At 44.8% G+C, this 11,951-nt stretch overlaps 1 protein-coding gene across 1 annotated transcript; it reads right to left on the bottom strand.

The window, feature by feature from the left end:
• Window positions 1-1,794: 1,794 nt before the first annotated feature.
• LOC129717728 (phosphoinositide 3-kinase regulatory subunit 4) lies at window positions 1,795-6,380 on the bottom strand. Its single transcript, XM_055667837.1, has 6 exons — window positions 6,150-6,380; window positions 5,914-6,094; window positions 4,938-5,859; window positions 3,761-4,878; window positions 2,172-3,688; window positions 1,795-2,117 (listed from the first exon to the last, which is right to left on the bottom strand). The coding sequence occupies exons 1-6, from the start codon at window positions 6,245-6,247 to the stop codon at window positions 1,871-1,873; spliced, it is 4,083 nt and encodes a 1,360-aa protein (XP_055523812.1). The 5' UTR covers window positions 6,248-6,380; the 3' UTR covers window positions 1,795-1,870.
• Between the last annotated feature and the right edge of the window lie 5,571 nt (window positions 6,381-11,951).

The raw sequence follows: 11,951 nt of genomic DNA, 5'->3' as shown, positions 1-11,951 counted from the left end.
TATTCGTCGAGAGTTTCAAGAATATCCGACTTAAAATGAATTTACGGTGATCAGTTGAGTCAGTTGATTTTTCTTAATTCGGTCTTTACCAGCGATGTCTTCAGCGATAGCTGATTAGAGAATCTCTGTTATGCGGTGACGGAAGTTCATTACCACCACGATGGAAGCGGACCCTACATTACAAGCACGTATCACGACTCCTGAGGAAGCTTCTTCACAGACGTTAGCTCTGGAACGTCGAGTTCCTTGTCAACGTTCAGCCAGTAAACCTTGTTGCGAATTCATTGCTTTACACTCTCTACCCCGGGATGACCAGTGAGTCAGCTTTAGTGTAATTCAATCAGCCCTCATGACACAACGGCTAGTTCTTATTGGGAAGGAATGTACAGCCTCAGTCAGTCTGCCCGTTGGGCAATGTTTAATGCTTCCTTGACTGCAGTAAGCTAGTTATCCCTGACAGCTGTTTCGATCAGTTCTTCGAGTGTCAAACCTGTTGGTTTAGCAGATTTTAGAACGGTGACTCTCCATTTTAATCGTATGTGGAACATTTTTCGAACCTCGGCGATGTTTATAATGGATTGGCTTTGTTTGCTTTCCTAGATTCCTAGAAGTGCAGCCATTGATCATGTTCGTCCCTGCTGCGTCCGAAGGTCACGAAATCATCGATGAAGACACCTTTGATCCCAACCAGCACGTTTTCGACGATGTTTTGGAAGACTTCCGATGCCCATGATATTCCGAAGGTGAGTTTTAAATGACCTTTGGCCTGTGTTTTTTATCATAAATACATATTTTTACTGTCAAAATTATTGAGCCTGGGATTCAATCCGTTACTCCTTCCAGGAACACTCTGGGTTATTTGAAAAATAATAATCTCATAGTTTTGTACTGCAATAAAACGCTTTGGGGAAAACATACAATCGTGATGAAAAATCTCTACTGTTATTTGTTTAAAGTACACATTTACTCGAGCAATGCATGAAATCAAATGATACGATAAATGTTCGATTGCGAATCAATTTTTCGCCAATTATGGGCGATATAGCATAAAAGAAATCAACACAGCTAGTAGTCCCGCTCTCGAGTTGTAGGAATCGGTTAGTGAGTGAATAAGAAATGACGCGACGAAACGTCCTTTTTCTAACTGCAACTTTGCTAATCGGTGTTTTGCCCCTAGTCAATTCCGTAGGATCGCCAGATAATCCATGGATTGGAGCTAGATTCAACCGTCAACTGCCAAGTTACCACCCTGAATTTGGTCCCGAAGTTGAATTGGGTGCTCCGCCGGAAGGTTCCCCCATAACTGACGTTGATCCGGAGTTTGGCATTCCGGCAGTTCGTCCACCACCGGTTTACCCCACTTTGAGCAGCGACGAAGAATTGGGTGCTCCGGGATCCGGTCATCTTAGATATCAAGCTGATGGATTCTATCCTCCACATTCACCACCGATTTACCCACCTTTCGGCAGCGAGGAATTGGGTGCTTCGGGACAGCAACCGGGCTATCCGGATTATGGCGTTCAGCAGCCATATTATCCACATCAGCCACCAATTTGTGGAGTCCTCTTTGGAGCACCAGATTTTATGAAATGTGTTTTGGGATCTTCACATGGAAAGTAATGCATGGCTATTACTGTTATTCTTTGTTTAATTTATCAAGTCAAGGAATAAAGAAGAAAAGAATATAAAATTAATAAAATTTTGTTTTTCTCGTGAAGGAAATTTTGTAAATCTGTAAAATTTGCTTCAATTGCCAGTATTAAATGGGTGACTAGGTAAAAACTAATTATCGCATTGATTGTAGTGCTCATATTCGAAACTTTTATTATAACAAATAAACCGTGCATTTGCATTGCTATCCAATGACAATTTACTTCCACAGTTTGATTACGCCATCCCGACTGCTGGAAACTACAAAGGACTGTCTGGCCGCCCGGCACATCAGTAGATCACTGATCACATCGTGATGTCCCGGAGCAGGCATTTCCGGTCCCGAGCGTGGTGCGTCCTCCGCGCCGGCTCGGTTAGTACGATCAGACCCGGTGTTGGAACTTCCTCCGGTGCTGGTGTTGTGATGGATTTCCGAAATCACATTTGTGCCGTCAATTAGTCGAGATCTGTGAATTTTACAAAGTTGAATCATTTTCATTGAGAGAATCTTTCTATCTTACTCGTATGAGATGTTGGATGCTGCTAGATAATCTCTTGGCGCTGGGACTACCAGCGAGCAGTTGTCTACATTCAAAGAATCCCAGTAACGTATGCGCTGATCGGTTCCTCCCGTCAAAAGGAAGCCGTAACCATCAACTACTCCTGGGAGGAGAGCGCACACGGAATGTGACGACACATTTGTATTGGATAGCGGAGGACTGGGACTAGCCCAGTAAGCTTGCTGCCGGTGTCCGGTTTCGATGTTCCATACGTACACTTCATTGTTGCCTTGCGAGGCCGAGACTAACCAGGAAGGCTCTGTCGGATGGTGCGATACCCGACGTATCCTCGAGTCATGTGGATGTTTAATTTCTGCAATCGGCAAACGGAACCGCAAGTCCCAGCAAATGTGCCGGCCGCTGCTGGTTCCAACTGTGAGCCACGAGCTTGCGGGATCGACACAAAAAGTCGTGATGACACCTTTACGGAGATCGCTTTCAAGGCGCCAAGCATGACCCGGCATTCGGATGTCCCATCCAACCAGCGCTCCGTAGAGCGTTGCGTAGACGATAACACTCTGGGCTCCTTGATCAAGAGGTTGCATCTCGACAACCGGCCCATCGTCTTGGGGTTCTCCACTCACACGATCGACCCGTGAATTGGAATCGAGATGTCGAGCCTGCTGCAGAGCCATTTTACTGGAGTTGGTATCGATTTTTAACAGTAAAAGTGCTCCGTCTTTACCAGCGATGGCCAGAGATTGTCCAGCATCACATGCCGCAATGGCATGCAACGGAGTATTCGCGTGATAAGATTGCCGCGATCGATTAATCGACTGCTGGCCGTCAAGTTTGTTGCAATCCCAAAGCCGGACAGTGCCATCGATCGAAGCACTGGCGAATAGTGAGCCGCACTGTTTTAGCGTTGTCATCCGGCTGACCGCAGCCTTATGTTCATGCAAATGGGCCACCAGCGTGCCGTTCATTTTCCAGCTTGCTGGAAGGGGTGATGCGTTCATTAGTGGATCCCGCAGTTCTCGGTTCACTGCATAGGAAGCGTAACGTGCCTTCTGCTTGGCGATAAGATTTTCGAATTCCACTCTACATTCGGCGGAACGTTCCTGCATGGCAGTTCGCTCCGGCATGCTGTACTCTACCAAACTGGACGTTGGAGTTGGTTGCGTTGGCGGAGCCAAATTCGTGACAGTCAGCACCGACGCTACCGAGTCGTTGCTGGGCGATGTGGGAGACGGCGAATGTGAGTCCACCGCCGTAAACATGTGTTGCCACTCTTGTGGGTTTTCCGATTCGGATTTGCATTGTTTGCTTTTACCTGCATTTAGGTCGATTTTATTGGTCCGCTCGCATAGTGGAACTTCCCGAATGACCGTTGGGCTAAGTGTTATGCGGCCGTTGTTGTGCGGTAGACGTGTCTCCGCCAGTTTGTACCGGTGCAATTTGATCAAGTGAGCACTCATTGCCAGCAGCTGGGATTCGATTTGCTCTGTGAGGCCTTCGTTAGTGAGGCGGCGAAATAGCTAAAATAATTGAAGAATCGCAAGATTGAATAAGGTGTATTTAATAAAATCTCACATTAGTTAGGTACTTACATTTTTCATCTGCGTAGTCATTTCTCCATACTGCGGGATGCATCCATCACTGCACTTACTGCGAGCCATTTTCCTCTCGCGCAGAACTTCGATCAGCTGGTTGATGTCGTGACACTTGATAACATCGTCGTAAATATTGCGCGGTATCGCCGGCAGCAGGCTGTCCATAAGAAGCTCCGGTTTCTCCACCTGAATTAGCGGCACCTTCAGGTGATTGGCAATCGATGGCATTATTTTGCATTGCACATCGAGTGCACTCAGAATCCTAGCGGAGGTGGAGATCAGTCCACAAATCTCGTGTCGAATCCAGAGATTTGGATGATTCAGATAACAGGCACATTCGGCTATGAACTCGATAATACCCAACTTTTGAATTAATCCCAGTTCAATTAGCGACGTGGTCGCTCGTATCGCTTTGGCGATCACAAATTCCTCCGGATCGGTGAGCCCTTGCTGTAGCAAAGGGATCAACATTGGCGAGCAGTGCCAGCCGACGAAAGCTGCCACACCAATGATGCAGTTGAAGAAGGAACCACGCAAATTTTTGTCTCCTTTGTCGTTCAGAAAGGTTATCATATGCGACAGAATTACATCATTCGCTTTCTGCCGACCAAAAAAGACACATAGCTTAGTTATTCCGGACTCCATAAGCATTTGTTTGACGATTGGCTGAGCGTCGGTGAGGAGCGACAAAACGGATTGATGGAGCATTTCGTGGAGTGCGCTAAGTTCCGTTTCGTAATGCGGGGGTGTGTGATTCTCAGAACTACAACTGAACTGGGATTGTTCGAGAAAACCGACAGCCGTTTCCGCAAGGGTTGCGATGTTTCTAGCGTAAGCAACACGAACCATCGTAGAGCTGTCGGTCGCCAAAGGAGCGATTGCGGGCAGAATGTAATCGGGGAATACATTTGCATCACTTCGCGACAGGTTACGCACTAAGCTGAGACAGTGCGTGAGCGTATCGAGCGCACAGACCCGTACTCGTGGCGTCGAATCTTGGGCTAAGTGCAAGATGTAAGGAAGAATGCGGTCAAGAATGGTTTCCGAGGTTGTGTTTTCTGCCAGCTTGCGGAGAATGCCTAGTGAGGCAAGTTTCGAGCTGCAAAATTTAAGACCTAGAAATACGGTTAAGAGGTTAGTAGCCTATGCTGATCAGTGGAATCAATTCACTTACCTCGGATGCAGGAAGTCACCACTGAAGTTATTAGTATCAAACCGTCACTTTCAGAGTTTTGCTTAGTTATTTCGGGGATAACCCCTTCTGGAAGGTCGCCTTGTTCAGAATTCTCTTCCGGGGGTTGTTCATTCTTCCCAGTCACAATGTTGATAATTTGTTCAATATCTGAATGCAATCGTGAAATTTTCTCGTCCGCAGGGACAATTGGAATGGTAGAGAACATTTGCAAATAAGATTGCAAAAACGAATAGAAATACTCCGGAAAAAGTTTGCCTCTTTCTTGATCCAGATAAATTTCAGCGGATTTTCGATTTTTGGGCTCTAAGCTTAGCATAGATTGTAGAAGCGTTCTCAAGCAATTGTTTTCGATAAATTCGAGGTGCTTATTAACCAATTCTACTTCACCCCGGCGGTAGGCTAGCAGCTGCGAAAATTCAAATGGAGCAGACCCTTCAGTCCACAGTTCTAGCAGTGCACAGCCCGCCGAAAAGATGTCCATCTCTGATTGTAGGTTACCAGTGTAGCAGGGACCGTCTCCCACAAGTGATACATCTGCTTTTTGCGGAATGTTCTCACCGCTAGTAGATTTAACGAAACGTTCCGGTGCAATGTAACATGTTCGACGACGGCTGGTATCGAAAAAGAAGCTGTAGTCAGCAGGGTTATCCTCCGGCAGGTAAGTTGGCTTGAACGAAGCAAAATCGGACAACAGAATCCAATTCCAAGATGTAATCATTATGTTTTCCAGCTTGATGTCACCATGGCAGATCTTCTGCTTGTGGCACTGGTGCAGCGCGCACAAGATTTGAAAGGTGATCCATTTCTTTTCGATCAGCGTTAGGAAGGGTCGGGTCGACACCCGATCGTAGAGACTGTGCTTGACGTACTCGCGAATGATGAGGCTGGCGCGCTCGGTGGTCTAAAAAAATCATATTAAAATTTAATCATTTTTACCTACTCTTAAAGCACTTACCAGCACCCTTTGGAAAGGCAAACAGTTCGCCGCATGTGCCAGGTTCTTCTTGATGTATTCAATCTTATCAACATGCTGCTCCAACGGTAGAGACGGATCATGTTTCACAAACACTTTCACCACAACCAAGCCTTCGTCGGTTTTGGCCCGTGCAACTTTGAGGAAGCGAGTGCTTCCCATGCTAAAACAAATCAATTGTTACTTACTTTTGCGGTCAGACGACATACGAAACGAACCTGGATTCATACTGCAAATCCGACTCGAACGATCCGGTCAGGTAGTGCTCGACGGGGAAGATTTGGGACGGTGCTACCCCGACCAGTTGATTTCCCATTATTTGCGACGTAAATTCGGCTGATTCAGGTTAATCGCACTGAATAGCACTGATGATGATAAACTATTAACTTTTGCTGTGTTGTTTTTGTGTTTCTGTTTTCGCAATTTGACAGCTTTGTCGTGTTTTTCCCGTTTCTACTATTTCTTTGGAACTGTAAAAGCTTTGAGCTTTTCATACTTCCAGCGTAACTCACATTTAAAAACAGCTGATTGTGAGTACCGGTGCTCTGAGCAGAGATTCAGAGGATTGAGAGAATTTCTCATAATTTTTCAATCGCAGAAAAGGTAACACAGTTGAAAAAATAGTAGTAATATGTATTGATATCAATATATTTTAAATAGGTATATACTGCCGGTACCCGCATAACTGTCCCATACTGATTTTGGTCACTTTTGAGTTATCATCGGGAATCGACTTAATTGTTATCATATTTTCTTAGAAAAAATTAAAATTGATACTTTTGTATGGAAAAACATGGAAAAAATACCAAGTTGTTTTTGTCCCGTATTGAAAGTACCTGCATTACAGTCCCACTTCATAGTAGTACAAACTGCAAGCATATAATTTTGCTCCAGATTAGTGTATATCGGATTATTTTAGGCATATAGAAGTATGTCATTTAATTAACTAGACTAATGTTGTTTTTCTGTAGTACAATCTACAGTGATAGGCATAAATAAAAGCCCACTTTGAGTATTTAGAAACATTTCTCGATTTCTGGACTTTTATATAAAAAACTGCAGCCGTTATTCCACACGATTGTTTGTTATTTATCACTTTTTCAGATAATTAACGAGTTTTGTCATTTTTGTTGGATTTTGTTTACTCCATTACATGACTTCTTTTTTTTTTTTATTCTCGCTTATTTTCCGTCGGTCTAGTTCCGCCACTGTTGTGGCCAATCACCGACGCCCAGGGAGGCGACTCCACACCCAGGACCCTAACTCACGACCCGTTTATCAACGGACCGGCGCCAACGGCTTTACTTCCTCATGCGATGAAAGGCGTGATCCCAGAGATTTTTCGCCTCAGAAAATCTCCCGGTGTCGGCTAGGATTGAATCTAGACCAGTTGGGTTGGTTGTGAGTGGATCACGCCACCTCACAACCATCGACACCTATGTCGGCGGTGGGATTCGAACCCAGGCGTCGAGCGTGGTTGGCGGAGACGTTACCAACCACACTAGGCCCCCGCTCCATACATGACTTCTTGAATGTGTGCAAAAATGCGTTGACAAAAATAAAAGCCCACTCCCAAAAATTTATATGGAAATCATTGGAAATCTTCGAGTAACTCGTCGTTTTCACATGTGATGACAGCTAGGGCTGTGTGATATTATTTACAATCACTTAGTGGTTCAGTTTTTTGTTGTTTGCACAAAGAGTTTTCATCAAAATTAAAATGGGTGGGAAAAAAATCAGCATGCAAGTCCAAAATCTAGTAGATCACGATCATTTCGCAGCGGAAGATTGCAGAGAAGTTTGGAATAAGCCGGGGAGCAGTCTGTAAAATTGTGCAGAAGCATAATACTTACGGTTCGCTTGCTGACAGATCCCGAAAAAGCCGTCGTCGGAAGACCGATAGCTGGACGGATCAACGAATCATCCGGGAAGTGAAGAAATCTCCAAAAATATCGGTCAAAGTGATTCAGGAAAACCTCTCGTTGGCGGTTTCGGCTAGAACCATACGCCGCAGATCAGTTGAGCATCCATGGTTTTTCGTTCTCAACGATAAACTTGTGGTGCCATGAAACTGTTATGGTCATTGGTTCTGGATTTAATTGCTGGAAATCCGAGAATACACGGATTATATTAAATCGCCGTTTTCTCAACATGTTGTTTTTCATTATGGGACAGTTATCCGGGTACCGGCAGTATAGAGAACAGAATGTTTTAATTTAATAGATTCATAATACACACAACAGTAAAAATACATGAATTTTGCGATAATCATATGAGCCGTTGCGGAACAGAGCCATCGAGCAAATTTGTCAGCAGAAGCAATTTTCGAAAAATCTCCGAATAAAATTCTGTTCAACGGATTCTTTCAAACAAAAAGTTCTAATATGAAGGTTATGAAATGGTTTAACATGTGAATACATAAAATTACCATTTTTTTTGGCGAAATAAGTGTCTTTACCATACCAATGTACAAAGCCCACTCTGACTTCATATATATTTTACTGGAATCCTCGTATCTTTTCGGAACAGAGTGGTCTTGTACAAAAACATAAATAAAAATAACGTTAACTCGTACAAAATGGCTAATATCACATGTTATATGATGTACATGGCATGTCACATGTAACATGTGACGTTTAACATCACATGTAACACAACATGTTACATATTACATGATATTTCACATGTTACATTTTGCATGTTACATTACGTGTAACATGTTACAGGACAAGTGACAAGTTACATGATGGTATTACCTCGATTTGGCCATTCTGTTTCGGACCAAATTTCAACATGGTATAAATCAGCTTTAAAGTTCGATTTTTTGAAATTTCTCTAGTCTCATAATTTCAGCTTCTTGAGTAGATGCGGTCTATGTAAAAAACTAATTTTTGAAAAAAATGGTCCTTATAACACTCTGTTTCGCAGCGGCTTATATAACGGGAATCATGGAAACTGTACGTTATGGAAAAAATGTGAGTATGAATTTTCATCTACTAGCGGGCTGTCGTTTCTAAAAATATAATTTTTGAAAATTTTCTTATTTCTTAACACCAGCCGAAAAAGTATTGTATATGTTATTCCTAGAAAGATTCAATTTGACTCCTCGCTTTTAGTGACATTGCCCTCTTCTTTTGCAAATTGTTGCGATATATAGGTGAGGGACGACATACGATTTACATGAATAAAATAAACTTTACTAAAATTAACAGAAACAACGTGTCTGCTATCGCAATTAAGAATAAAACAAGATGACGTCGGATCTCTCATCCGGTCACCGACGTTCGCGTTGGCATCTGTCAGGCTGACGGCTGTCAGTCGATGAGCCCTGCGGTGATGTCGATGGGAGGCCTCCCAACACCTCCCCCGTTTTAGAAAAGCTGGTAGGGTTCATACCTAACGGGTGGTCTACGAGCCCTCGTAGACTGGCGTATAAGAATCGATGGTTTCAGTTGGTTATTATTGGCACCGCGTTGGTTTCCACGATCAGATTGTTCCGGTAAACTTGAGGGATCTCCTGTGTCTGCAGCGGATGTAGGAGCGAGGTCGCTTCTATCCAACAGGATGCTTAGAGGGACTGGAAAATCTACTGGTGAATGTTGAGTCTCGTCGGATTGATGGCGAGTTCGCATTTGGTTGTAATGCGATCTTATCAGGCTTTGCTTCGTCGGCAGCCAGACATTATACAAAACAGTTGCAATACGCTCCATCACTGTTCCTGCTTCCCAGGTCCACTGGTTGTTCCGGTACACTTTGGCCCAGACGAGATCTTGATGATCGAAGGATCTCGGCTTCGCTCCATGCTTCAGGTTGAATTGTGCTTCTTGTTTTGGATGTTCACGCTTGTGCCACTGTGTTGGTGGACGGAGCAGGTTCAACGATGTTCTAACTGGCCTACCAAGAAGCAGCTCAGCAGGTGATTTTCAACCAGGCGCAGTGCGGCATGGCGTAGACCGGTAGCACTGAAGAAAAGGGTCAATGGCAATGGTGATCTCTTAAAAGTATCAACAAACCTTTCAGCGCGGCCGTTTGATTTCGGATGGAAGGGAGCTGTCTTCAGGTGGATTATACCCACTTGATGCAGTAGTATGCAAAAGGACCACAAGTAAATTGTATCCCGTTATCAGTCACCAACGTTTCAGGAGCTCCAAATCTTGCAAAAATTCCTCGAAGAATTCCCACAGTCGCTAGTGTGGTGATCTTCCTGGTTCGAATGACTTCCGGCCACTTACTAAAAGAGTCCACCAGAATGAGGTAGAACCATCCATCCATTGGACCGGCGTAGTCCAGATGGACTCGCTGCCACGGCTTCTCAGGAACTGGCCAGGACTGCAGATTTGTTCGTCGGTTGGTTTTAGCCACGCTGGCGCATTCGTTGCAAGTCTGAACGAGCTTGGCAATGTTTCGTCGATGTGAGGCCAATATACGTACTGACGCGCTATCGACCGCATTCGTTCAACGCCTGGATGCCCTTTATGTAGCTGCTGAAGCGCCCGTTCCTGAAACTTGGGTGAAATAACTAAGCGCTCTCCATACATTAGACAATCGGCTACGACGTTGAGTGAATCGCGCCGCAGGTAAAATTGTTCTAATTGAGAATTGCACAGATCCTTTGCCCTTGAAGGCCAATGTGCCTTGACAAACCGAATGACTTGTTGTAGTGTGTCATCGGCTCTGGTTTCCGCTTGAACCATTTTGAATGATAGCGGAAATACTTCGAGACTTTCGTTGATTACGCTTCTGATCGAAGCCTCCATTTCAAGGTTGGCAATTACAATATCTTCCTCTGGACGGACGTGTCGGTTGATCAATCGGGATAAAATATCCGCATGACCAAAACTTTCCGTTGAAACGTATCGGATATCGAACTCGTAGAGGAGCAGTGTTAATGCCCATCTTTGCAAACGTTTTGCCGTATATGTGGGAATCCCCTTTTTGGACCCAAAAATAGCAAGCGGCGGTTTGTGGTCGGTTTCGAGGATGAACTTCCGACCGAACAACATTCGATGAAAGCGGGTAACGGCGAACACTAGCGACAAACCTTCCTTTTCGATCTGACTGTAGTTGGCTTTGGCTGACGTCAGACTTCGAGACACGTGACAAATGGCTTTGACCATCCCGTCAGGAAGTTGATGTGCGATTCGAGCTCCCAGCTCAAATGCAGTCGCGTCCGCAGACACGATGATACCCAGCTTTGGGTTGTAGTGGGTAAGCAATAACGGCGACTGGAGTATTTCTCGAAATCGATCAAATGAAGCTTGGCAAGCTGGCGTCCCTTCAAATTTTGCCCCAGCTTTCAGCAACTGGCAGCGGCAAGGATTGCATTATCGTCGATAATGATCGAAGCCATGGAGTGCCCAGGGAAAGGGACGTTATTAGCAGCATCAGAAATTTCACCATCCGTTGGTGTTTAGTTGCTCAATTCGCGTGAAAATTTTACAGGTCTGTGCTTCTCTTCTTCGTTGCGATCTTCAACCAAAATGTCGTCGAAGTAACCAACAGTACAATTGAGCCCAGTAAGCATTGTATCCATCAATTGTTGGAACGCACCCGGAGTTGGCTTGATGCCGGGTGATAGGCACAGGAATTGGAAGAGGCCTTTGTGAGATTTTTTGGTGAGTAGCGGTTGGCTGGTTGAATTCACCTCTACCCACGCGTATCTAGCGTGGGATGTCAATATTACTAAAAAGATGTCCATCTTCGCGAAAATATCCTAGGGCAGTAGTAATGGATACTGGTTCGGCTCAAGGACGCTGTTGAGACTAGTCGAGAAGTCGGCACATATACGGACGGTTCCATTTGGCTTCCGTACTGCGACGATCGGTGCCACCCAGTCGCTGAAATCCACCTTCCTCAGGATGCCAAGGGTTTGCAGGCGAAACAGCTCGTCTTCCACAAGACGCTCCATAGCGTAAGCTACCGGCCGATTTGGTCTCAATACCGGCTTGGGACTGCCCTTGAGAACCAGCTTGACGGGAGTTTTGTTGCATAGTCCCATCTCATTTGTAAAGACTTCGGGA

The sequence above is a fragment of the Wyeomyia smithii genome, chromosome 1 (assembly GCF_029784165.1).
Source record: "Wyeomyia smithii strain HCP4-BCI-WySm-NY-G18 chromosome 1, ASM2978416v1, whole genome shotgun sequence".
NCBI classification, from domain to species: Eukaryota; Metazoa; Arthropoda; class Insecta; order Diptera; family Culicidae; genus Wyeomyia; species Wyeomyia smithii.
This window is presented reverse-complemented; position numbering and strand designations above follow the sequence as displayed.

Coding starts and splice junctions, on each gene's coding strand:
- LOC129717728 (XM_055667837.1), bottom strand. CDS start 6,247: ATGGGAAATCAACTGGTCGGGGTAGCACCGTCCCAAATCTTCCCCGTC. Junction 5,860..5,913: donor TGCCTTTCCAAAGGGTGCTG/GTAAGTGCTTTA, acceptor TGATTTTTTTAG/ACCACCGAGCGCGCCAGCCT. Junction 4,879..4,937: donor GGTGACTTCCTGCATCCGAG/GTAAGTGAATTG, acceptor CCGTATTTCTAG/GTCTTAAATTTTGCAGCTCG.